The 27,502-nt window shown below is 35.9% G+C and overlaps 2 protein-coding genes across 9 annotated transcripts; one reads left to right on the top strand and one right to left on the bottom strand.

The window, feature by feature from the left end:
• Window positions 1–2,997: 2,997 nt before the first annotated feature.
• LOC140180020 (uncharacterized) lies at window positions 2,998–4,272 on the bottom strand. Its single transcript, XM_072220403.1, has 2 exons — window positions 3,847–4,272; window positions 2,998–3,318 (listed from the first exon to the last, which is right to left on the bottom strand). Exons 1-2 carry the CDS (start codon window positions 4,270–4,272, stop codon window positions 2,998–3,000), a joined length of 747 nt encoding a protein of 248 aa, XP_072076504.1.
• Window positions 4,273–13,233: 8,961 nt separating this feature from the next.
• On the top strand, window positions 13,234–23,109 carry LOC112758118 (protein ALWAYS EARLY 2). Of its 8 annotated transcripts, none has more exons than XM_072219915.1 (22): window positions 13,266–13,496; window positions 13,883–13,937; window positions 14,031–14,165; window positions 14,485–14,604; window positions 14,920–15,018; window positions 15,153–15,215; window positions 15,835–15,912; window positions 16,369–16,537; window positions 16,754–17,016; window positions 17,185–17,530; window positions 17,671–17,751; window positions 18,176–18,462; window positions 18,829–18,879; window positions 19,287–19,583; window positions 19,680–19,858; window positions 19,956–20,238; window positions 20,384–20,575; window positions 21,256–21,372; window positions 21,526–21,633; window positions 21,751–21,957; window positions 22,111–22,398; window positions 22,615–23,109. In XM_072219915.1, exons 4-22 carry the CDS (start codon window positions 14,500–14,502, stop codon window positions 22,783–22,785), a joined length of 3,384 nt encoding a protein of 1,127 aa, XP_072076016.1. In that variant the 5' UTR covers window positions 13,266–13,496; window positions 13,883–13,937; window positions 14,031–14,165; window positions 14,485–14,499; the 3' UTR covers window positions 22,786–23,109. The 8 variants fall into 8 exon arrangements, with proteins under 8 accessions (XP_025662495.1, XP_025662493.1, XP_025662494.1 ...); XM_072219916.1 differs by having other exon boundaries at window positions 13,284–13,496; window positions 21,256–21,354; XM_025806706.3 differs by having other exon boundaries at window positions 13,284–13,496; window positions 21,526–21,666.
• Window positions 23,110–27,502: the final 4,393 nt, after the last annotated feature.

Here is a 27,502-nt window from a genome sequence, read left to right as displayed (position 1 = left end):
GTTTTATTAAATCGACGGCTCAGCTTTTTAATATTGAAAGAATCACTTTCTCAAGACAAATTTAATTAATGAAGATTGAAAAATTAGACTTTGTATGTATATAAATGGAAAAATTACTATTTGTATCCATGAACTTTGTGAACGCTAACAAAAGTATCCATGGAAGAAGAAAAGTGACTTTGTACCCACGAAAGGCTAGATCCGTCTGTCGATAGTATCCAAACGTCATTAAAATGTTAGCTCCGTTAAGTTAAAAGCCAACATGGCACGTTAACTGCTTACCTGGCTTTGAATCAGCAGTCTAACGTGTCCAAGTATAAATATACCGTTATAATATAACTCATTTCCCTAATTTATCCTCAACTGTTTTCCCAATTTCAATTTCAAAACCCTAGAATGTCTAGGAGAAACAGATGTAACCAATTTTCTTCGAATGGAAGCATCAGCGAAGAAGGGACTTCGTCTTCTAAGAGGGGTGAAGAGAAGATTTTGTCTGGGAGATGCTTTTGTGGACAGGGTGTGGTGTTGCTACAATCTGGAACCTTAACAAATCCTGGGAGATGGTTCGTAAGGTTTCCTCTATGGAAGGTAAGTCTTTTTGTTTTTGTGCTTCTGATCAGATTAACTTATTGTGAATGATTCCTTATTCCTCCCTTTCACACTACAGACGATGGATTGCAAGTATTTTGTATGGGTGGATGAGATTGACGGAGGATGGGAAGGACTGGCAAGAGCCCTTGTTAGAAAAAATCAAGATAGCTCCTGTGGTAACCATGAGGTCAATGTCACTGGGCAAAGAAGAGAGATTCAAGAGAATAGTGTGAAGATCTTGTTAAAGATAGGGAAGCTCCAGGGTAAAATTAGAACTATTAGGTCATGGATTATAACTATTTTTTGAGTTTACTGATTTGTGTAGGGCTGAATCTACTCCAATTAATCAATATGTAACTGTGCTTATGGTGTATGTTGTCCTGGGGAATTTTTGTACAGCTTTTTGGTTACAATGATGATGAAGTTAGAAGCTGGTTGGTCTCGATGATGATGAACTTCGAAACTCTGTTACTATCTTCACTTGTTGTGGAAAAAGTCAAGTTGTGTTATGACATTAATATCCATGATTGTTAATGTATTTGATATCTGTTAGATTGGAGTTAACTCAATTTTGACAAAAAAAAGAAATATAAATGTCGTGATTTGTCTTAATCTAGCCAGAAACATGGTATTGTAAAATAAATAGCGAAGTTGTAACCTGAAAATGGAACTAAATATTCATTCCATAAGCTATAATAAACCTTGAAGTAATTTACTCATATGCAGTTATCAACAAAAGCCTCAAAACGAAGGTATGAGTTTGATGTAGCAGTAGCAAATCAAATGTACTTAATAGAACTAATACAAACCATGAACATGAAAGCATCAAGTTGTGATGTTTAAGCACTAGGCATAAGTTACAAAAAAACCATAATATCAGAGTTCATAGAGCTCTCATTACAGTAAGTACTTCATCAAAAAACAAATTCACACTAGAAAGTCCTATTTATTGGGTGTGGAGTTGCTGCTGCCACTAGAAATCCTGTTGTTGTTGCCACTTGAAGATGCTCCTGTTGGTGGACGGAACCCAGGTACTGGCCATCTGCCTGGTGTTTGAATTGTGGATGGTGGAGTTGGCATGAATCGCATAAATCGTGTAGTGGTCCCTCAACTTGCACCATGCATTGTTTGTCTGGTAACTCTTGGAGGCGATTGGTTAGTTGGTGATGTAGGCCTAACAACAGAAGGTTGTGGTGTGGTAGGCGTTATGGGAGTAGGTTGTGGTGGGGCAGGTCTGAAGGGAGAAGGTTGTGACGGAGGTGGCCTCTTAATGTTTCTCCTCCTAATGGTCTCTTGGACATGGTTGGCTTATGATAGGTCTAGGTGGCACATATGCAGTAGAGGAGTTAGAAGGTGGAAGTCTTACTGCCATAGGTTCTTCAGAAGGATTCACACAGTTCAGATCATCAACATTCACCTATAAATGGATAATTGCATTAGCTCAAATTTTTAATGCAAGATAAATTTATCTTCATGCCAATAAGTAGAAGAAGAGAGTGGATATAAATAACTTACACTGGGTGAATATGAAGCTGATGCTTCAGCATCTGCTACCTCCATAGTCTCTTTCCAATACATCTCTTGCTCTCTGGCAGCATCCTCATCAAGATCATCAACACCCATACCTTCAGTTGTTGCTGCTGCACCCTGATGCTGACTACCACTACCTGCTGTAGCTCCTCCATTAGCCATAGCTTCTTTCTTCTTGTCACATCCTCTGCTATTATGACCAGTCTGAGAAAACAGTAGCAATAATTGCAATTTTAATTTCTTTATTAGACAACCAATATGCAGAAGTAAACAAATGAGACATGGAATGTTAGGTTATACCTTCAGACAATATGTACATTTAATGGGGCCATATCTCCTCTTTGCTCTATGGGGATCAGGATTCTCTCTAGAACCATCTCTACGAGCGTCTCTCTTTTTAGTAGGTCTCCCAATAGGCTTCCTATACATAGGAGGCAACAATGGATAGTGGTTTCCCTTCTCCCAGTACTCCTGGCTTGGGACAGGTTGAATTGTCCACTGATATGCTTGGTTGTATACTCCCATAGTAAGCCAGTTGTGAGCAAAGTCCTCAGCCCTTCGATTTTGGTATGCAATGGCAGCACAGGCATACCTACATGGAAATCCAGTAGGCTGCCATAACCTGCATGAACAGGTCCTTCTCCCCAAGTCTACACTCACCTTCACAGGTAGCCTTTGAACCTCATAGACATTCCCATCTTCATCACCGGATAGGAAGGGCCTCCAATAGTTGCTGTCTTTTTTCTCCCTTTCCAAACAGCCTTGTTGCATAGGGGTTATTCTACCATGATATTCGACAAGTGCCTTCTTGTTTCTTGCCAAAATCCTCATTACATAACCTCTCACTTCCTCTAACATGGTAATAATCAGCTTTTCTCACATCTTTTTAATTTTGCCGTTGAAGGTCTCGCAATTGTTATTTGTATAGAAGTCAATCTTAGGGTACTCACTGAAGTGAGATCTTGACCACTGTTGCAAGAGAATTTTGTTAAGATACTCCCAAGCGTGCTGGTTTATTCTCTTGACCCTCCCCATTGCAAGTTCAAACTCTTGTGGTGTAGTAGCCTTTGAGCATGCCCACATTGCAGCCTTCATTTCTAAGTTTGGCCATTGTTTTCTAAAGTTCTGATAGATATGCATGGCACAGAATCTGTGATGTGCACCTGGCATGATGTCCTTTACTACTGGAATTAGCCCCTGACCATACAATGGATGAATGACTAAAACAATTGAATATAAATAAATAAACTCCTTCACAAGGTGAGGTTTAGACTAAAATTTGGTACTAAACTAAATGCAATCAATTGAAACAACTAAACTAAATTCAGATCAATTAACATAGACTTATAACTGCGTTTAGCAAATAATAAGAATTGCATAACTTGACAAACATTTAATCAATTACTAAATTAACACAGTTTCGATTAAGAACCAAGTTTCCTGAAATCAGACCAATTAAAATATATACAAATCACACAAAGACTATTAAATGCCTTCAATTCAACCAACTTAACTGAAATAAGATCAATTAAAAAAATATACAAATCAGACAAAGACTACTAAATGCCATCAGTTGAATATACTAAACTGAAATCAGATCAATTAAAATATATACAAACCAGCCTTAGACTACTGAGTTTAGCGAATTACAACAACCAATTAACCTGACTAAGCTTTATTCAATTAGTCAGTTAAAACAGTTTCGAATAAATACAATATATTTACCTTTTGCATGTCCGACATCAGGTTAAAGCCATTTGCTGCATGGTCACCGACATCATCCTGTAGGAGCTCTAAGAACCATTTCCAACTGTCCTTGTTCTCTGACTCAACAATTGCATATGCTATTGGGAAGATATGATTATTTGCATTGGCTCCAATAGCAATAAGTAACTGGCCTCCATAGTATCTTCTTAGAAATGTGCCATCTAGTCCTATAAAAGGTCGACATCCCTCAACGAATCCTCTCTTGCATGCATTCAGACAAACATAAATTCTCTTAAATAAGAAACTCTCCAACCCAGGCATAGGAGATGTATGTATCCTTACTGTAGTACCAGGATTTGTTTTCAGTATCTCATTGGAGTAGTCACGAAGCCTAAGATATTGTGCAGCCTCGGAACCCTCAATCCTTTCTCTTGCTGTTGCCATTGACTATAAATTTTTCTTTCGTTTACAAGCACATCAAACTCAGTTCTGAAGTAGTTCTCAGCATCCTTTACTGTCACATCAGGTTGATTCCTTATTCTCTCTTCTAACTCATCAACTACCCATTTTTCATTGGCAGATTTACAATGCAAGTTCCGTGGGCAAGTATGCTCATTGACAAATATTTTGACTTGATAACTCACCGGACATGACCTCTTGGCACAGTAAATTTGCCACGGGCAGTTTTCATCATAGCAAATAGCATTGCATCTTGTTGAATCAATCCTTGGGAAAAAAAATACTTCTTCCAAGGTTAATATTGAACTTTCTTATAGCTTTCTTGAACTGTTGCAGAGTCTCGAACTCCATTTCAAGCTCCAGTCTCACCTCCTTAACAGGTGCATCGGCATTGCCCTGTGAAAATGACCTTCCCTGGTCATCCTCATCACTTTCAATGCTGTGGAGGCCCTCTGACTCATAGCAATGAACACCAGGTTCATCATCTGAATATTCTCTCCCATCCACTGGAATAAATATTGATGGAGGTTGATTCTAATCTGCATTAGGGATAAATGTTTGTCCAGTTGGAAGGGGTCTCTTAGTAGATCTCCTTATCTATTTTCTCCTACTACCTCTAGTACCCTCCTCTGTGTTGTTATTCTGTATTTCTGGAGCATTTACTGTGGTAGATGGATTGGTAGAAGGGGTGTTGGGTGGGGGGGGGGGTTGGATGTGGTTCGGGCATGGCTTGGGAGGAAGGTTGATTCTATGGTAAAGGAACATATTGGGTGAGCAATTCGTCTTGTGGATCATGAGAGGTAGAGGATGGCTCTGTGTATGTTGGTGACTTTGGCTGGGCATTGTTGTCAAGCAGAATAGATGGTGCTGGAACTGTGTTTGGTGTAGCAAATTCTTCAGATACAGGAACTGTGTTTGGTGTAGCTGGAACTGATGGATTTGGGCTAGCATCTGGTTGGGCCTTTTCTGTACCATGGGTCTCCTCTGTAATTTGGGCTTCAGTATGTACCCCTTCCAGGTGAAGAATTCTTCTAGGACCTATTGCCTTCTTTGGAGTTGGAGTCATCTTGACACAAACTTTCCTCCTCCTCCTTGATGGAGTTACATTAACCTGACCAGGTGCTTCTACACCAGCTTCTTCATTCGTATCTATAACATCTGCTTGGCTAATGGGGTGCTCTGTGTATAATTCAATCTTATGCCATTATCCACAGCAGCTTCGTACATCTTAACAACTTCCATGTCAAGTCGCAGAAGCCTCAAACCACCCTCAATTTTCATTCCAGGCTGTCGCCAGTAGAAATCAGAGATGATTGGATACCCAATGTTTTTCAGTGGGTCACTAATGAAGAAGCCATTCAGAGTATCCACGTTAACTCTCTCCACCTCAGTAATTTCACCTTCTGCGTAACACAACTTGCCATCCGATCCCCTTTCAAGTCTACCTCTATGGTGTATTATTAATGTGATATGCGTCGTGGTAGCCATTTCTGTCAATAAAAAAAGAATGAACAGTCCATATCAATACACCTACTATTTCAACAAGGACATTCAATTAACGTATAACCAAAGTTTAATCACAATAATCATCAAAAAGTTCAGAAAACAGTTGCACTTTATTTGAGACAAGCAATAAGAGAAGCTAAATTGCATTCATCAACCCAATACATCCCTTAATCCTTTCCATTATTTATTACATGAAAAATGGGGTTTCAATTATTGATTTATAGAATAATGATTTGAGATATACATGTTATGATGTTTGGTGAGGAATATGTAATAGGCTATGCTTGCTGCCAACCCGTGTAAAATAGTGAATGTTTTCAGAAAAATGTCCCCTGAAAACTATAATTATCTTATGGTGGTGGTGGTATTGTTTTCAACTGTGTAAAATATGAAGAATTTACCAAATTACATTTTGTTAGGTAGGTATCTCTTCATTGAGTGACAACAAAATATAGATAACTTGGTGTTCAACAAGGACATTCAACTAGCGCATAACCAAAGTTTAATCAAAATCATCATCACGAAGTTCAGAAAACTGCATATTTGTGAATTAAAATGCCTAATGAAAACAAAACTTAAGCCCTATGCTGATCAGATATAAGGTTTAAATAAAAAACTTCATTCAGGCGATATATCGAGCATGTGGTGTGCAGCAAATTCAGACAGCGTGTTTAGTTCGATGTTGGCATCAAACAACCCAGAAAATTCAGCCACAGCAAACACATTCACTCCAAAACACAGAAATCATGTAACTTAACCTACCCAGATCACTAAAACATAATGAAAAAGCAATAAAAATAAAGAGAAGAAAGACAGGGAAGCAGGGAAAGGGAATTGAACCTGCGCTGATGAGAGGGAAGGACGAAGAAATTGGGCGAGGCGGAGGAGCGGCGGTCGCAGCGGCACAAAAGTTCGCTGCCCTTGGTTCCTCGCTGGACTGGAAGATGCGAAGCAGGGGCTGTTCGTGCAGAGACAGAGTGACTACGTGCAAAGGAGGGAAGAAATAGGGAAATTGAGAAGAAAATGGAAGAAGGATTGGGCGTTGCTGGTTGCCAGTGGTGTTTTGGGCGGACGGAGGCGGTTGGGCGGATTGGTTGGTGGCGTCGGGTTCAGTACGTGGTTCACGTTTCTCTCTCTGCTAGGGTATGCATAAGGGTGGTGAGGAAGAAGATGGAATGTCGCGAAGTGCCTCTATCGTTTCTCTCTCTCTCTCTCTCTTCTATATTCACCTGGAAGGTTCTTAAAAAAATTCAAATTAAAAATCAAAAGCTAGGTAAGCAGTTAACGTGCCATGTTGGCTTTTAACTTAACGGAGTTAACATTTTAATGACGTTCGGGTGCTATCGACAGACAGATCCAGCCTTTCATGGGTACAAAGTCACTTTTCTTCTTCCATGGGTACTTTTGTCAGCGTTCGTAAAGTTCATGGGTACAAATGGTAGTTTTTCCTATATAAATAGAAAAAGCAAGGCTCGAAATATATATATGAATCATATAAAGTAGTGAACACAAACACAAGCATAAAAACACTTCTCTCCACATATGTACTCTCATCAACATATGAAGTAGTGAATATATATGAATCATTTCAATTATATTGAGATAATAATATTAGTGAATATTAATACTAGAATTTTTTATTTACACTTTTTTATTTTATATTTATTTTTTTTCTTTATTTATCTATTTTACAACACGTTATCAACACAAGTCTCTGATCAAAATTTAGGAAGACGCAGGTAATAAATTTTTATTATGTCAAAATTCTCTCATCTTGAATTTAATGTTCTTGATATATTTGAAAACAACTATTTATTATGGATATTAGATGCTGAAATTCATCTCGATTCAATAGATCTTGAAGATACCATTAAGACTGAAAATAAAGCATCCCAAAAGAATAAAGTGAAAGTCATGATCTTCCTTCATCGTCATCTTGATGAATGATTGAAAAATGAATATCTCACACTAAAAGATCTTGCAGATATATGGAAGAACCTTGAAGAAATGTATAATCATCAAAAGACAGTGATACTTCCTCAAACCTGAAATAAGTTGACACACTTGCATCTACAGGATTTTAAATCCGTAAATGAATACAATTCAGCAATGTTCCGAATTAGCTCACGAATGAAATTATGTGGAAAAAAGATAACTGATAATGACATGTTAGAGAAAATTTTCTCGACCTTCCATGGCTCGAATGTGCTCCTGCAGCAGCAGTATCGAGAAAAAGAATTTAAAAAATATTCTGAACTAATTTCTTACATTCTTGTTGTTGAATGAAACAATGAATTGCTTTTAAGAAATCATGAAGCGCGCCCGGTTGGCGCCGCTCTATTTCCTAAAGCAAATGCGACAAGTTATAACTCCAGAAGAGGTAAATGGCAATGTTTTAATAAGAAAAAAATTATGGCAGGAAGAAAAAGTATGTTTACAATAAAGGATCTCACCAGAAGTGGGACAAAGAAAGAAATAATTGGTAAAATAAATCAACAGAGTAAATATTTCTGTTGTGGTAGAAAGGGTCATTGGTCGCATACCTGTCGTACCCCAATACACTTAGTTAATCTTTATCAAGCATTCTTGAAAAAGAATGACAAAGGAAAGGAGACAAAATTTATTTCAAATGATGTTGAAAATTACACCACTCATTATGAAGTATCTGATTTCTTTGAGGATCTTGAAGGAAATATTGGTCATTTAATCAATGATGGAAAAGTTTAATATTTGAGTTCGTTAAGTACTTGTGTAAATAAATAATGTAAAAAACTTCTTATTAACTTTTATTTTCTATGTATTTGAATTTCAAGTATGATATATATAAATAATGTTTAATAAAATATTAATGTTTGTGTTTAAAAATTTTAAAATCACTAAATATGTCAAGTTCTATAATAATAATAATAGTAAAATTTTTAATATATGATACTATGTACTGTGCTTCTTAAAAAAAAGTTCCAATCAGGAATACAATTTTACTGCGCGTGTATTTTTACTCATTTTATTATTATTTGTCTTTGAAGAAAATGGCAAGGACATATAATAAAAATCTTTGCCTTGCGGATAGTGCAAGTTCGTATACCATTCTCAAAAGTAATATATATATTTTACTCATCTTGTACCGAAAGAAGAATGTGTTAATACTATTATTGACTCAGGCAATGTAATAGAAGGTTCCAAAAGAGCTATAATTTTGTTTCTCAGAGAAACAAAATTCAGAGTAAATAATGCACTGTTGTCTACTAAGTCTTTAAGGAACTTATTGAAATCATGAGTACTTATATATCACAACTCATGATTTAAATAAAAAGGTTAATTTAAAAAAGTTACCCCCACTTTCATATAAGTTATATTATACTAAAATTAGTGCAATTGAATCACATGTCATTATTAACCAGAAGCATATTAGCCAAAATGAATTTATAATTTGACATGATCAATTGGGTCATCCTGAAATAACCATGATACAGAGAATTATTGAAATTCTCATGGACATTTATTAAAGAACCAAAAGATTCTTAAATCTAGTGAATTTTAGTGTGCTGCATGTTCTCAGGGAAAGCTAATTTTAAGGTCATCACCAGTAAAGATTGGATTTGAGTCTCTTGAATTCCTAGAAAGGATTCAAGATGATATATGTGGACCTATTCATCTATCATGTGGATCTTTTAGATATTTTATAGTCCTATTAGATGTATCTTCAAGATAATGTCACGTGTGTGCTTATTATCTTCTCGCAACTTGACGTTTGCGAGATTACTTGCTCAAATTATTCGATTAAAAGCACAGTTTTTAGAAAATTCAATCAAAATAATTCGTCTTGATAATGTTGATGAATTCGCCTCCAAGTTTTTTATGCTTATTGTATGGCCAATGGTATAAGTATTGAACATCCAATAGCTCATGTTCATACACAAAATGGACTAGCAGATTCACTTATTAAACGGCTCCAATTGATTGTTAGACCCTTACTTATGAGAATAAATCTCCCCACCTCTATTTGGAGCATGCCATTATACATGCTGCAACACTTATTCGCTTAAGGCCAACAAGTTATCACCAATTCTTTCTGAAAGAGATTAATCCCCCCGTCCATTTCATTAGAATAATCCATTTATATACCCCAAATACAAGAGTATAATTACGCTATAAATAGGAAAGCTAAACATACACTTAACAAAGATGATATACACAATCTGTTAGAATATATTTTTCATATATTCTAACACACCCTCGCAGTCGAAGCAGGAGGTCGCTGAATGTTGAGATTGTCCCGAAAATCCTCAAATAACACCAACGGAAGATCTTTGGTGAATATATCTGTAATCTGATAGCGCGAGGGGACGTGTAATACACAAACTTGGCCACGAGCCACCTTTTTTCGTATAAAATGTATATCCATCTCAATATGCTTAGTGCGTTGATGCTAAACAAGATTACCAACAAGATATATGGCACTAACATTATTGCAATACACTAGTGTAGCCTTCTGAATAGGACAATGAAACTCCAACAGCAAGTTTTACAACCAACATGACTCAGAAACCACATTGGCAACCCCTCAGTATTTAGCCTCTACACTAGAACGGGATAAAGTAGCTTGACATTTAGTGGACCAAGAGATCAAGTTATCACCCAGAAAGACGTAATAATCCGATGTTGAACGCCGTGTATCGGGGCACCCATCCCAATCAGCATCAGTATATGAAATAAGAGTGGATGTGAAAGATGGATAAAGATGAAGACCAAAATCCATAGTACCCTGAATCTAGTGCAAAATGCGCTTAAGAGCGTGCATGTGTTCCTCCCGTGGGTCATGCATGAATAAGCATACTTGTTGCACCGCATAAGTAATATCGGGCCTCATGAATGTAAGGTACTGAAGTGCCCCTGCAAGATTCATATAAAGAGATGGATCCTCAAAAGGTTTGCTCGTAGTAGCACTGAGCTTCAGTTTTGTATCTACCGGAGTAGGAGATGGCTTACATAATGACATGCCGGCTTGATCAATGATTTCAACAACATATTTCTTTTGAGATAAAAATAAATCACTTGTATGACGAGTGACTGCAATGCCCAGAAAATAGCTCAACAGGCCCAAGTTCTTCATAGCAAATTTCGAGCTAAGAAGAGATATGATAGATTGACGGAGCTCATCTGAAGAAGCAGTCAAAATAATATCATCGACATACAATAAGAGATAAACTAGAAAAGTAGCGCAGCGATAAACAAACAAAGAATAGTCTGAAGTACTATGAGAAAACCCAAGAGTATGGACATAGTCATCAAATCTCTTATACCAAGTCCTCAGAGCCTGTTTCAACCAATAAAGAGATTTCTTCAGTAAACACACATGATTAGATTTATTAGGATCCCGATACCCCAAAGGTTGATACATGTAAACAGTCTCCTTGAGTTCGCCATGTAAAAAAACATTTTTGACGTCAAGTTGATGAATTGGCCAAGCCTTAGAAAGAGCCAAAATGAGAACTGCATGAATAGTCTCCAGTTTGACTACCGAACTAAACGTCTCACCACAGTCCACGTCCACCTGTTGAGTTTTACCATTACCTACAAGACGAGCTTTATACCTCTCAAAAGAACCATCATATTTTTCTTTATGAGCAAAAATTCACATAGACCGAATGACATTAACATTTGGAGGACGGGGCACCGACTCCCACGTCTTATTATCAATAAGAACATTTTATTCATCATCCATAGCCAATTTCTAATTTGGGTCACGAAGAGCAGACACAGGATAACGGGGTAAAAGGGATTTAAATACTTATGCAAGAAGGTTGAAAGACTTCTTAGGCTTATAAATCCCATGTTGACTCCTAGTAACAGGACCTGTGGGTAGATTAGATTGAGAGATTGGAGTTGGGCAAGGAAGAGAGATAAGTGGGAGAGTGGAAGTAGAAGCTAGGCTCGGTAAGATGGGCTCAGGAGAGGTAGGAAAGGGTGCGACTGGTGAGTTTGTTGGAGTAGTGAAATGATGGACCACGTAAGGAGATGGCCCATCTTCCAAAAATCGATAAGTGTAATTTTAAGGAGTATATACCTTTGCAAAGGGAAATTGCGTCTCATCAAATAAGACGTGACAGCTAATGATGATTTTTCTAGATGACAAATCAAGGCATTTATACTCATGATGATGTAAAGGATATTCCAAAAAAACACAAGAAGTTGACCGGGGTTGAAGTTTATTTATGATTGTAGAGGGAATAAGAGGATAACATAAACACCCAAACATCCGAAGATGGAAATAAGAAGGATTCTTTTGATAAAGAATGCAAAGAAGAGATTGATAGTGTAATAGTTTATGAGAAAGAATATTGAGAAGGTAAGTTGCTATTTGCAAAGCATGATGCCAAAATAAAGGAGGAAGAGAAGCATGGGCTAATAAGTACAAACAATGTTGTTATGATATGTAATAAAAATTATAATTTCTAAATTCATAAATATTAAAGTCTTTATAATTATAAATATGTAATAAATATATTCATAAATTAAGTTTTTTGAAATAAAATAATAAAATCAATATTATCTAAAGTAAAATAAACATTGTCCAAAACATATAATTAAACATCTTTAAGTTTATAATCAATTAAACATAAAATATATTCAAAATATAACTTAAAACATCTTTAATTATCATCTTTATCTTCTTGTAGATCAATAACATCATAAAAATTTGTAAAAAAACGACCCTGACCATAAAAACGTTAGACTCGGCGAAGAAGCCGACTCCGCCCTGCCGAAACCCGCCAAATCCTACCGATTAGGCGGTGCGAGTTAGACAGATTTTTTAAGTTTGACGGTTTTAAATTTACAACCTAACCTATTTTTTTAGTAGGTTACGCAAGCCGACTCAGCAGATTTCAATCTGTTTGCCACCAGGGGCGGAGCTAGATGAAATATTAGAGGGGGGCCAAAAATATTTACACAATAAAATAAGATTAAAATAAAATTTTAAGAGGGGCTAAACTGAAATTTACATATAATTTATATGTAAAAAATTAAAATTAGGGGGGGCAATTGCCCCCTTTTAATGTATGTAGCTTCGCCCCTGTTTGCCACTCCTATTCAAATCTGATCCAAAAATAATACTGAATAAAAGTAACAAATATAAATCAAACAGAATATATCTCAGTTCGTACCGAATCAGTCTTGAACTCCCGTAGTGGCCCTGTGCCTTGGTGTTGGTGGGGATAAAAAGAAATTCCGGGGTCAAATTGACAATAAGCGAAAACCTTGGGGTTGGTGCGCAAACCTACCTTAAAGATGCAGAACCAAAATTTCAAATATAATCGTCTAAAACGTCAACCAGGACTTCCCTATGAGTCGCACAATCAAGACTGTCTAAAAGATACACCCGGGTACGTGTAGGGTAACGAGCAGCCTAATACGAAGGTGCATGGTTTCCCACAGTCCATAGACCGTCTTCATCCTTCACCATGATAATGATACACGCACTGCTTCAAAAAAACAAAAGAAAAAATATCATTTCAATTTCATTCATTGCATTTTGCATCCCTTAACCCAACCCAAAACCCAAACCATATATTGAGTTGGAGTTGGCGGCAATCGCTCATTCTTTTTTCTTTTTTCCCTTCTTTCTCATTCTCTCTCTAAACCCTGTCTGCCATCAAGTTTCTCTCTCTTCTTCTCGCATATGCTTCGAACCCTACAAAACGGTGAGAACCGCAGAGCCAAATTTCACTTCCCGATCTGTAATTTAGGGTTTGAGTTCCATGCAAAGAAGCAATTTGCAGCGATCTTTGCTTGATTTTAAGAGATTTGGCTTCTTGACTGTTTTTGCTGATAATGTTGCTGTTTTTCTTCGGATGAGCTTCTAATTTCTTTTCCGTTTTCGTTTTTCAAAAAAGAATAGCTCTTACGTTATTGACTCTTGCTATAATCTGTTTCTTCTAGCTCATTCGCGTTTGCGTTTTTCTTTCTAAGCTGCGTTATTTTGTTTTTCGTTTTCGGTGTGTGTTCGCGCTTACGATGCGATTGTGAGAATTATGGTTTGAATTCGGAGACGAGGAGCTTGATTACTCACTGGATATGTTTTATGTAGGAATCGAAACGAGTAAAGTTTTCTGCTTATCTTGCTGGATTTGGAAGTGCTTGATGTGTGTTTCAAATTATTGTACTGATTTTACGGATTTAAATTATGCTTACTCTCTCAGTCTGCTTTTAATTAAGTTTTTAAGTTTTTGGTGCAGGGTTCACGTATTTCAGATTCAATCTGATCTAAGCTGATGTTGGAGCTGGTGATCAATTAGAAGCAATTTTTGTCGGGGCAGAAGTGTAGTTCTTGATTGCAGAAGAACATTTCTACCTCGTGGAAAATTTCTAGTGTATGACTATAATTTATTTATGCTGTACTTTTCTTGTTTGTAAAATATGAGGGCAACAATAAGAGTGATAATGATTTGTTGAACATTTTTCTTCAAATTTGTTTGGAGTTAGCTATATCTTTAGTTGTATATCTCGTTGGAACAAGCAAGAAGGGTGAGGATTTTGGACGCATATAATGTGGACATTTATTGAATGGTTGTCATAGAGCAAAGTCTGTCTGTTATGTTGCAATTTTTTGCATTATTGATCAGTTTAATGGATGATTTTCTTAACTTGGCTTGTGTACTGATTTTTTCTCCCCCAATTAATTCGTTGCAGAAAGATAAAGAATTTATGGCTCCAACTAGGAAGCCTAGAAGTATGAATAAGCGATTCTCGAGTTTAAATGAGGTCTCTCCCGAGAAAGAGGGAATGAACTCAAATAAAAATAAGCAAAGGGTACGTTTCATTTTATTGCATTTATATTTTGAGGCAGGCCCCAATTAGGCAGGAGTATATGCAATGTGCCTTGCCATACTCCACGTGGTACGGTCAAAACAGCCGTTGTTACGTAAATAGCATGATAGTTGTTGGTCATACTTAACATTTAATGTTGGTTCATTAACTTATTGTTATGTATATGTATTTCACATGATGATAGGAGTTTACGTTTTGTCGTTTTCTATGTATAACTTTGATTAATTCCATTCCATTACACTACTTGCTTTGGCCATTGTTTCTTTTCTTGTTTAAAGCCTGACTTTTTTAATGCAGAAGAAAAAGCTGTCGGATAAATTGGGATCTCAGTGGAACAAAGATGAGCTAGAGCGTTTTTATGAGGCATATAGGAAGTACGGAAAAGACTGGAAGAAGGTGAGCTTCTGATTTGCTGTTATTTTGTCCCATCATGTTGCTAGTTCATTGGAAACTTATCTTCAAAAATTGACCATAGGTAGTAGAGTTATTAATACTATTCTCCATTCTGATTACTTTATTTGGATTTCCAGGTTGCTGCAGCTGTACGCAACAGATCTGTTGAAATGGTGGAGGCTCTTTACAATATGAACAGGGTATGGTAATATCATAAAAGTTAGTGGGCACTGTGCTGTTACAGGCCATGAAACTCATCATTATATACTCTGCTTCCTGATATATATATATATAGTGTGTTTTATTTTTAACTTTCTCATCTTATTTGGGCTTATTTAGATGACTTCTTCTAGAAAATGATTAAATGACTCTTGATTTACACCTATGGATGGCTCAGACTTTTGTTTTTCCTCCCCTTTTCCTCATCCCCTCCATGCTTGCTTCTTATATTAGATATCATCCATGATTATCAGTTCGTCTGATTGTAATTATTAAACCGCAAAAAGTGATACTCTTTCATAAAGCCCATGATCTTTATAGAGGATTGCCCCTCCTCAGACAAGTTGAGAGATTGGAAAGCTATGTCTCAAAGATAGCTCGTGTGATTTTTTTTTTGCTCCCGTATAGAGGACCTCTTAATCTCTATCTTGTTTTTTCCTTCTTTTATAAAATAATAATAATAATACATACATACATACATACATACTTCCTTCCAAGGTTCTTACTTCTGGTTGATGTGAACTGACTTTATTAATGTTGTTCAGTGCTTAAGTTCTTTCGTTTTTATGTGCCACTGAAACTACTTGTTGTAACTCTTAGGCTTACCTATCTCTGCCGGAGGGAACAGCTTCTGTTGTTGGTCTCATTGCAATGATGACAGATCACTATAATGTGCTGGTACGTCTAAAAGAGTTAGATTTTTAGATGAAGTTTATTGCTCATTTATGCTTCTGAAATTCCATTATCACTGTGACTTTTGCCTATTATTATCCAAAAGCAGCTTTTCTTCTGAAAAACACTTCTGCAATAGCAAAGATTCAGCTTTCAGAAAGAAGACTGGAACTCACAGTCTTTAAAACAATTTAAAACATCTGTTTTGGATATTGCCAATGTCCTGCCTTGTAGTATGATATTACCATATCTTTTCTTAAGCCGCTGTCATGGCAATAGAAGTGATGTAATTCATTGTTACATTTGGATTTGACCTCTGTTTGAGAATTAAGACTTACTGATTTTTGGAGAAGTTGATTTCTCCTGAGTTTGGTTTGGATTTTCTATTTTCTGCTCCTAATTGTTTCATTGGCGTCAATGATATGTTTCTGAGTTGCAATCTTCTGTGCTTGTAATCGACAGGAAGAGAGTGATAGTGAAAAAGAGAGTATTGATTCACCAGGATCCCGAAAACCGGTGAAACGAAAACGTGGAAAAATTGAGCTTGGTGCCTCAAAAGATTCTGTCCATACTCAGTCAATTGCTTCTAATGATGGTTGCCTCTCTCTGTTGAAGAGAAGACGCTTTGATGGTAGTTTCCCTTCGTTTTTTCTCTGGCACTGATATAACTTGACCATTATTGAACTCCTCATCCCTTCCAATGGATGTTAACTAGAATTGAACATGCAACTAGTTACTAGTATACTTCATTTCTACTTCATCAAAGTCTATATTTCAAATTTATTTTTCATACTATACAATGAATTATACAAAATTGATTAATGTCAATGGTTGTTCAACTAATCAGGTAGCCAGCCTCGTGCAGTTGGGAAAAGGACACCTCGTGTTCCAGTTTACTACTCTTATAAGAAAGATGAAAGGGAAAATTATGTTTCGCCTAATAAAAGAATGTTGAAGTCGGTCTTTGATGCTAATGATGATGAAGTTGCACATGTTGCAGCACTGGCGTTAACTGAGGCTGCAAAAAGAGGTGGCTCTCCTCAAGTATCCCAAACACCACACAGAAGATCACAGCAGAAGTTCTCTCCTGTTCAGAGCTGGGAAAGAATGGTATTTGACTGCTGTTCTGCATTTTGTCATCTGTTTGTATTGGCAATGTTATTGCTTCAAAAATAAATTTAGATTTTAAATTTGTGAATAAGAATAACCATTCAAATATAAGGTTATGTGGAATTTGATTTTTTGAAATTTTTTTTATGATTTTACTATGTCAACCAGCAACAATCTGGGACAGTTCCTGCCAAGTTTTATGACACATCTTTGGATGAGGAATTCATGGAAGGTAGTATAGAAAGCAGGGGTGCTGAAAATGGGGAACAAGCTAGAGATACTAGCTCCTTGAAGGATATGGAAGGTAGTGGCACAGTTGAAGTTAATCAGAAACGAAAAAAGGTATATAGAAAGAAAGAGAGAAAGGAAAATGTTGGAAACCATCTTCTTGATGATGGCGGAGAAGCATGTAGTGGCACCGAAGAAGGACTTAATTTTAGCTTGAAGGAAAAAGTTGATGTTGAGGTTACTAATGCAAAACCCCAGAAAAGGAGTAAGAAACTTTTCTTTGGAGGTAATTATGTCGTCACTAACATATCTATGTCGGCTGCTTGTGCAAAAAGCAGATGTATAAGTTCCGTTCTATACCTTGGGCTTGAGCAAGGTTAACCTTTTCACCCTTTTATAGTGACAATATTCACTTATTTCCTCCAGCTGATGAAAGCTCTGCCGTGGATGCTTTGCATGCTTTGGCTGATCTGTCATTAATGATACCGGCGTCTACTATGGAATCTGGTAAGTGTGGTGTTGCTTTCTGATATATTAACAGTAGCATGCAAAGAGAGACAAGACGACATAGTTATATCCAATAAGAAAAATTTTCAGTCTCTAGCATTTTTGTTGTCAATGCAATTTTTTATACTTCTATTCACTTAGTTTGGAATGATTTCCTCGTTATGGTGCATTTTGATGACCCAATTGCTTGAGACTGAGAGCATGATAGTCTAGAACAAGAAAAGAAGCATGCAATTTCTAAGTTCTTCACATTGGAAGGCATGATTATTTATTTGTACTTTTGACTTCATATTAGTTTGGATGAATTTTTTGCATCTTTTCTATTATTCAGGCACAAATACCTTGAACTTCAACCTACTTGTTGCTACTTTTGCCCATGTTTATTGGTTTATTAATCAATGTTTCCTCTCCCTTTTCCATCTAGAATCATCTGTCCAGTTGAAGGAAGAAAGAACAACTGTTGATAAAGACGAAAAGCCTGCTGTGCCGGAAGTCACATCAACCAGCCAAAACAGAGATAAAAGTAAACTTAGTTTGAAACAGAAGGTCGTTCCTTCAGTTCGTGGAGTTGAGCTTTCATCATCCAGAAAGTCTAAAGTTGGAAGGACAACAATAAATGATAAGGAAAGTAAGGCTCTGTTTGAATCAAAAGAGCTGCTTCCCACTGATGATAAAACATGGAAAAGAAAGCGCAAACCCATGGTTCCAAAGGTAAACACAATTTGTAATTCACAATTTATGCTAGTCATAAGATTTTACAAAAGTAGATTTTGATTAAGTAGATGTGTCATAATGATGTAGAAGGATGATCAGGATTTATAACTGCTGCTTTTCTTTCTTAATGTATAACTATTTATAATGGCACAGACAATCTCTGTCTATGTTACATGCTTTATTTTTTTGTTCTTTTCTTTTGAATTGCTATTATTTAGTAATGGCGGTTTTCAAAATCAGAATATAATTAGAATACCACGTGATTTTGTATCCCTCTATGAAACAATGATCGGATATTATATTTGACTTTCTTTAGTTCCTCAGTTGAATTGATTGCACCTCTTATCTTTTTGTGGCTCTCAGCTGGCCAATGCAAAGCATGATTCTGATCCAAATGATCCATTAAATGATGAGGTATGGAAATCTTTATACATTTATTGTTTTTGGAAGCATACTTGACCTTTATAGTCTATTACTTTATTGAGGTGGCAGGGATAAGTAGTAATAGTTTTATAGTCTTATGCATATGTCTGTTTCGTGTTATGCTTAAAGTCTAGCTTTATTTAAAAGAATGGGGATTCAACATGGTTCGAATTATAGACTCTTTAGTTAGAGACTCTGACACCATATCATGAACCATCTCTCCTAAAAGTTTAATCTGTTATGTAGAGGCACAGTGGTTAGAAGTTATTCTCGTCCTATTTGGCAACGTGTTAATTGTCCCAGAAAATTAGGTTGATATATATACTCTATTATACTATAAAAGATGCTTGGTATGTATTCATGTTGTACTTGTTAAAGATATTTTGCATGCCTTGTAGGCTGTAGATGAAGAGGACAAACCATTGATTAAAGGAAAGCACACTGGTCAGACATCCACTCCAGCAAAGCAAAAGTCAGTAAGATCATCAGAAAGTTCTCTGTGTGCTGACCAGAAGGATTTGATCGTATCAACTGCAGAAGTTCAACTTGTTAGTTTACCAACTAAACGAATTAGTAAACGTAAAATGAGTTTGCCGAGAACATTTATACCCAAAGAGAAGTCTTCTGAGAACAAATTAAAAGGTCAACCTAATAAGTATTCTAGCCCACCCCAAGATAAGGCATCAATTCTAAAGGTAAAAGTTTTGCTCAATTTAAAGTATTTAGCTCCTGAAGCTTAGAGGGATATTAATATCTTCTTTTTTTCCCCTTTTCTAATTTGTTACATGCAGGAAAAGCTTTCTAGTTGCTTGTCATCTTCTATGATTCGCAGGTGGTGTGCATTTGAATGGTTTTATAGTGCAATTGATTATCCATGGTTTTCCAAACGGGAGTTCATGGAGTACTTAAATCATGTTGGACTAGGGAATATCCCAAGATTGACTCGTGTTGAATGGAGTGTCATAAAAAGGTATGAAATTCAGATGTGGCTTGCATATCTACTGCAAATTTTTTAAAGTGGAAGTATATAATGAGAAAAACATTTGACACTGCATTTGTCTCTGCAGTTCCCTTGGCAAACCTCGCAGATTCTCTGAACACTTCCTTCGAGAAGAAAGACAAAAGCTTGAACAGTACAGGCAATCTGTTAGGAAACATTACACTGAACTGCGGACTGGTATCAGGGATGGACTACCAACAGATTTAGCTAAGCCTTTATATGTTGGACAGCGAGTAATTGCTCTTCATCCAAAAACAAGAGAGATTCATGATGGAAGTGTGCTTACAGTTGACCATGACAAGTGCAGGGTTCAGTTTGACCTTCCTGAATTGGGTGTTGAATTTGTCATGGTAACATGATCTCTTATATTCATCATTTCATGCCTTTTCTTTTTCCCATACTCTAAGAGGTAGTTTCAAATAAGTCCAAAATGTTTCTTCCTCGCTAAATGTAAAAATTTCTTGAACCTTCTAATGAGTAGAATTTTGCATGCAGGACATTGATTGTATGCCTTTGAATCCATTGGATAATATGCCAGAAGCTCTAAGGAGGCAGGTTGGTGCTTGTAAATTCCCTTGTATAAGTAAAGAACCACAAATGGATGGAATTTCAAGTTTTGGGGGCTGCCTGACATGCACTTCAAGCAATCCTGTAGAGAGAGCACCCAATTTGGCTAAGCAGGAAAAGGTTAGTTTGCCTATTGATAATGAGGATCAATACCCTGGTTGAGTTTTAGATGTTCTTTATCCCTGATGATATGGTTATTCCTTTTTCCTTCCTATATCACCTACTTTTCCCTTTAAAATAAAGATTTTTTTATTATTATAATATATTATATACTCCATTTATCTCTCATCTTTGGCAAGGTGAGGGATTCCAGTAGCTTTTTTTTTTTATGTTTTTTGCTAATTAAGTTTTCTTTGGGTTACCCAACAACACTACATAATTAGCAGTTTGTAGGGTAGATCCATAGTTGCAACTTAAAAATTGTTTACTTTGTTTGACTGATGTAACAACCTTCAAGTAATATATTTTACAATTGTTTCTCACTGATACATTTGACTGAATGAAGTCTATCAAAAAACAGTTAACTGGATGAGTTAATCACTACTTGTTTTTCTTGTTTCCATAAAATCAGCTAATGTGAATAGAAGTGTTGGCAACCTATCAGACACTAATAGGATACATGTTTGGCCTTGGTATAATACTTGTGGGTAGAACTATAAAAATTAGGTGTTTGTTCTATGGTATTTATTTCCCATGCTTTTCCACGTCAGCTGATTTTGCAGGTTTTACATGATATGTCCCAGAATTTTAAAATTTTTTTTACCTTCCTCAAGGTTTAATTATTTCAACTCTATATGCAGCAAGCAGTGGGTGCTCAACCATGTAACATGACAGACCATCAAACCAAGGAAGCTAACATACATGCCCTTTCTGAGCTGACACGTTTTCTTGATAAAAAGGTCTCCATGGGCATAAATGTATATTTGTTTCCATGCAGTAATTTTGGAACTCTTATAATTCTCCCTCGTGGTTCATTTAGGTGCTTTATTGGCATCTATTTGGATCCATCTGTATGTAGATTTCTTTTGCCTATTGATAAGCTTGTTGACTCTCTTGTGGCAATCTTACAGGAAATACTGTTAATGGAGCTTAAAAATAGCAACAATGCCATATTGGAGAACCAAATTGATAGTGGCAGCTTTAAAGATTCAGAGGCGCTCGGGAAACATTATGCTACGGTACTTGTACAGCTAAAGGAAGCCAGTGAACAGGCATGTGGCTTCCATGGGTTATTATTTATCACAATATTGTCCTTTGACATCATAGTAACTTAAGATTGATTATTTCATTCTCAGGTTTCTAATGCTCTGCTTCATCTGAGGCAACGTAATACTTACACAGGAAACTCCCTACCACTGAAACCCCAAGCAAATTTAAATGTCCATGATGGCCTTCCCGGTATGTTGGATGGTTCTCTGGCTCAAGAGTTAGGATCAACTGTTATTGAAATTATTAAAGGATCCAGGGTAAAAGCACATGCAATGGTGGATGCTGCATTTCAGGTATGGAGAACTAGACATAAAGTCAGATGTAATGAACTAGCGATTTTATCCTAAGATCCCTGAACCCTGGTTGAATACATTTTATGTCAACTTTGTTCATGTATTACCTCAAGCTATGTGTTTCTAAAATTTGTACTTGATGATGTTATTCAGGCCTTAGCTTCAGTGAAGGAAGGCGAAGATGCTTTCCTCAAGATTGGACAGGTATTGGATTCTATCAATTATCAGCAGTTGGCCCACAACACTTCCTTGCCTGCAATGAAGTCCCAAGAGCAAGGGAATGGAAGTCTCGATAACCATACTCGATCAATTTTCTCTTCATCTGAGCCTTTACTTAATGATGTATCTGGTCAAAAATTGCGTAATGATTCTGACAAAGTAGACGCTCAAATTCCTTCTGAACTCATCACTTCCTGTGTTGCCATATTGATCATGATTCAGGTAATTTAGGTTATAACATGCATCAACTTATCATTTCCAAATGTGTTAAACATTTTTCTTGTCATACGTGTCCAGAACCTGGACACAAATTGTTCGTGTGGTCTTGAGTGAACATCTCTTTCTGTTAACCGTTTTGCCTTTCAACTTCAGCTGACGTTTATTACCATGTTTCTGAGAATACTAACCACATTTTTGGATACTGTTTCTTCAACGCAGACTTGTACTGAACGACAATATCCTCCATCCGATGTGGCTCAGATATTAGATTCTGCTGTCACCAGCCTGCATCCATGCTGTCCCCAAAACCTTCCAATTTACAGGGAAATTCAAATGTGCATGGGAAGAATTAAGACCCAGATTTTAGCTCTCATCCCAACATCCACATGAATTGTTGAGTTTCTATGAGTTGTATGTATATAGGATGCTGAAATATTGCTTCGAATGACATAAAGTTCCGAGCCAACCTTGTAACTTATGGCTGTTATATCAAGTCAAGGTCAACAAGGCCAAGCGGTGGATTTAGGGAAAAGAATGTACTTGACCACCCAGGTGTTGTAATTTCTTTGTATCTAAAATAAATTTTTGTTTAGCTAGAATAGCTTTGGAATTGGGATATTCTTTTAGCCCTAACAAATAACAATGGCGGGCACCATTTTCCTGGCTCGGATGGGAATTTTACTTTGATTGAGTAATATACATTTATTTTATGGATTTCGGCACTTGAATTGAGTGGCATTTTAGGAACGTACGCTGATAAACATAAGATTATAAATGAGCAAGGATGAATTTATTTTTTTCATGAAGGATTATAAATATTTTTTGTTTTTTTTTTTCAAGACACTTATGATTTTAAATTAAAGATTCAACCTTTATGTAAATTTATATCATGTATTGTAATAATACTAGTTCTTTAATTGTCTCTTCCAAAGTTCAAATTTTTATTCTTTGACCACAATTTTAGAGAACCAAATTTAAGTTCAAATTTTTAAAGTAATTAGCCAATAAAATGTCGCTTTAAAACTAAAAACTAGTTTATTCACCCTACTTACCCTACTTAAATTTTTTGTTTTCTTGCGAGAAATTTAATTCTTTCATCCTTGTTACTTTTACGGGAAGGAGAAATTTCCCTAATGAATCAGTCTAATCATCCTCTAAGCTATTTCGAGAAAACAACAATAATATTAATATACGGAAAAAATTTTACGTTTTAATTTTTTTTCCCCCTCAATTAATTGAAATCCAACGCTTCCCATCTATATATCTATCTATTTTTATTATATAAAAATTTATGTCAATTTTTGTACATTAAATTTAAGTCATTTTTATTTTTTTAATAATGTCACGTCAATATATTTACTTACTTGATAAAATTTAAAAATCAACCAATCAAATTTTAAAAAAATTAAAAATTAAAAAAATAAAACCATAACTCCCATAATTAATTAATTTATTACATATTCTTATTTAATAAAAATATAAATATTAATTAAATACAATAAACATCTACATTAAAAGTGTCATAATAATATTATCATAACAAATTTTAAATTACAAACTATTCAAATTCCATATTATTTGACATACTTATATATCATGCATTTGACTCTTATTGCTATTACTTTATTTCACATTTCGTAATTCGCTTATGAAAAATATTTACACTAACAAATGAAAAAGAGCCTATTTATTTAAAAATGATTCTATTAAATAATTAGGTATAAAATAAAAATATTTATTATATTTTAAAATAAATTTATGAAAAAAATACTCTTATTACTTTTACTATTTATACTTTTTTATTATTTTGTCATACTTTTCATATAATTATATTTTAAGATCTTTATAATTATACTTATTTAAATATGTTATTTAAATTAAAGAATTAATTTTGATCATTTTTCAGCACTATTTTAAGTTTATATTACACGGGAGATTGTCTGATAGAGTAAGTTAAAAATATTAACAGATATTTTTATTTTATGCTATTTAAATTAATTTTATTAAAAATAACTTATTCAATATATATACACACAATACATATTCTAAAGATTTTTAATCCTATTATTATAGATGTCATTAAAAAATTATATGCACTAGGAGAAGAACAATGTCAAAGAAAAACCTATAAAAAATACAAAAAATAAAGTTTGTCTCACAACATAAAATATTATTAACATATATTTTTACTTTATGCGATTTAAATTATTCTTATTAAAATAGCTTATTCAATATATTATATATACACACATAATAAATATTCTAAAAAAATTTATTTTATTATTATAGATGTCATTGAAAAATTATATGCACTCAAAGAAAAAGAATAAGTAAATGTCAAAGAAAAACCACAAAAAATATATTAAAAAAATAAGTTTTTGATTCAAATTATAAAAAATTTAATCAAATTCTATCAAATTATACCTATCATAAATTTTTTTTTATCAAATTATAAATTACTAACTCAATAATTATTATAGATTCAAAATTAAATTAAAGATTTTAGATCAAAGTGCTACAATATCTTTTTTGCTATTTGATAGAGAAGTAAAAAAATTATTGGGTATAGCTACCTTAAATCTAATTACACTCCAAGATAACAATGACACTCAAATACTATCCCAATTGAAAAATTTATACACTTTTATACTTATATTTAAAGTCAAAGTAAATGATTTTAACTATATTCTCAATAATACATTATTACTGTTCCGTCTGTGATGGCCGAGGTCGATGATCTTTAGGCGAGCACTTGGATACGCGGCTGAGTTATGCGTCGTTCAAGCGTAACGGTGTGATTTTGGCCTCGGTCCTCTGAAACACGGCGGCGGGAGTACCTACACAAAGCACTCCGACGCTCAAGTAAGTGTGTGAACAATTAGTGAATAAAGAGTAATAACTAGAAGTGAACTTAGAACCTGAGTCTTTCTGAATTAGAGTGGTCAGATTTATAGGTGTTTTGGGTTTGTTAGTGAGCTTTGTTAGTTCCGATATTCCTGGTTAGTGCCGTTATGGATATCTCTTGGGAGTGTGGAGACGTGATTGAGTAGTGTGTTCAGTTTTGGAGATAGCTTTTTGGGAGGCAGAGTTTGTTTGTTCTGTTTTACTTGTTTCCGACCTTTAGGGTCGGTCTGTAACTGAACTCAAATGCCGATTATTGCGTGGTACACATCATAGCCCCCCAGGTCGTCTAGCGTTCCGTATAGGTCGGTAGGCGAGCTTTTTGTCTTTCATACGTGGCTAAGTTTGTTTTGAAAAAATTTGAAAAGGGTTTTACTTGTCTCTTCGCAAGTCGTGTCATCTTTATTGCTCCTTATTGCCGTTTTGGTTTCCCACGTTTGCTAGTGGGTGTTGAATTAAATTACCCACTTTGTTAGTGGGCTTGCAATAATAGTTATTTTCTTTGTTTTGGAAATTACGCTGTTTGTTCATAATCTTCTTATCTTCGCTATGTCTTCGAAAGGTAAGCGTTTCTTGACTCTTCTTTGACTGTTCGTCTTTGTATATTCTTTCATGGCGGGAGAGAAATTAAAAGAAAAGTTGAAGGCTGTTGAGGTTAGGGAAGATGATCCCTATCACTGGGTTCAGGATGATGTGAAGACTCGTTCATCTTCCTTCATTAGCATCGAATCCCTTTCTGATTTGAGGGGCGTAGATTTCGTGATGGGAGGTTCTGGTGTTGTTGTTGAGTTTCAGCCCTGCTCCAGTAGTGATAGGGTTTGTGAGAGAAGGGGTGACTGGGAGTATTTCTATATGTATACTCCATGCATGGTTGAACTTGGGGTGAAGTTTCCCTTTTCTTCTTTTGAGTGTGACGTCCTCACTCAGCTAAACTGTGCTCCGTCACAGTTGCACCCAAATTCTTGGGCATTTCTTCGCGCATTTCAATGTCTGATGGAATTTCTCTCCTTCCCTTGTTCGCTGTCTTTGTTCTTCTCTCTTTTTCAGGTAAAGGGGGTTCGTAAGGGATTGTGGGTTTGTTTCAGTAGTTTTTCGGGTCAGTCTGTATTCCTTCTTTATAAGTCCTCTTTCAAGAACTTCAAATCTCTTTTTGTCAAAGTTCGTTCGGCCGAATCTGAGTATCCTTTTTATTTGGATGATGAGCTGAGTGAGAAATTTCCTCTCTACTGGTGCTCTAAACCGACTCAAATCCTTGAAGCTTCTGAGAGGAGTGAGGAGGAGGAGTTTGTGATGAACTTTCTTGTTGAGAGTGTTGCTGCTGGGGAATGCTTGTCTATTCCTGATATTTTGCGTTTATATGATTCAGGTGATAATGAGGGTTTAAGGGCTTATATAGGTAATGTTTCTGATGTTTGTTGTTAAGTGTTGGGCATTTGCCGAGTTTATCTAATGTTTGGTGGTTTCTTTCAGGTGGCCGAGTTCCTTTATTGGATCCGAACAAGCTGCAGTCTTTTTTGAACAAGAAAAAGGAGAAAGGGGTTGGAAGTACTGGTGATCGGAAGGATGTTGGTGAGCAGGCTTTCTCGTCTGTTGCGCATCCTGCATCTTCGTTTAAAAGGAAGAGGGATGATACTTCTTTGGAGGTTATTTCTGAAGGTGATCATGAGGTTGTGGGTGGTAGTGGACTTGCCTTTGATCGACAGAAGAAGCTTCATGGCTTCATTGCTGGTTCTAGTTCGCATTCCCTTTGGAGCGAGCAGTTTAACTTTGTGGGGCTTTCTGAGAGGGCCTCGCAGTATCCTGGGGATATGCTTATGACTCGCCGAGCTGGTATGGAAGCGCTTGGTAAATTTGTTCAGGTACGTCTTGTTTTTTGTTTCTTGTTCTTTCGATCTTTTGCATTGTTCTTATGTCAGAAATGCTCGTAGGTGGTTGCTTCTCGCTTGCTCTGTATTGGTCGGACTGTTGAGTGCGTTGGGGCTGAGCATCAAGAAGCTATGGACAAAGCTTCTACACTAGAGAAGTCATATACAGCTCGGATTGCTGATTTGGAGAAAGGTGTGAAGGAAAAAGATGAGGTCGCTACTAGTGCTGTGGCTAAAGCGAAGGAAGCTGAGGATGAGGTTGTTCGTTTGAGGGATCAGATCCGTTTGTTGCAAACTGAAGTTAAGGAGCATGATGTGGCCAAAGGTCGGCTTACTGCTCG

This window comes from Arachis hypogaea, chromosome 16, assembly GCF_003086295.3.
Source record: "Arachis hypogaea cultivar Tifrunner chromosome 16, arahy.Tifrunner.gnm2.J5K5, whole genome shotgun sequence".
Taxonomy (NCBI): Eukaryota; Viridiplantae; Streptophyta; class Magnoliopsida; order Fabales; family Fabaceae; genus Arachis; species Arachis hypogaea.
The sequence above is the reverse complement of the archived record's forward strand: the minus strand, read 5'-3'. Positions and strand labels throughout refer to the sequence as shown.

Bases quoted from the DNA above. Each gene is read 5' to 3' on its own strand.
- LOC140180020 (XM_072220403.1), bottom strand. From the start codon at position 4,272: ATGGCAACAGCAAGAGAAAGGATTGAGGGTTCCGAGGCTGCACAATAT. The intron at 3,319-3,846 runs GTAAATATATTG...TTGTATGGTCAG, and splicing joins TGATGTCGGACATGCAAAAG to GGGCTAATTCCAGTAGTAAA.
- LOC112758118 (XM_025806705.3), top strand. From the start codon at position 14,500: ATGGCTCCAACTAGGAAGCCTAGAAGTATGAATAAGCGATTCTCGAGT. The intron at 15,019-15,152 runs GTGAGCTTCTGA...TTGGATTTCCAG, and splicing joins ACGGAAAAGACTGGAAGAAG to GTTGCTGCAGCTGTACGCAA. The intron at 18,463-18,828 runs GTAAACACAATT...TGTGGCTCTCAG, and splicing joins GCAAACCCATGGTTCCAAAG to CTGGCCAATGCAAAGCATGA.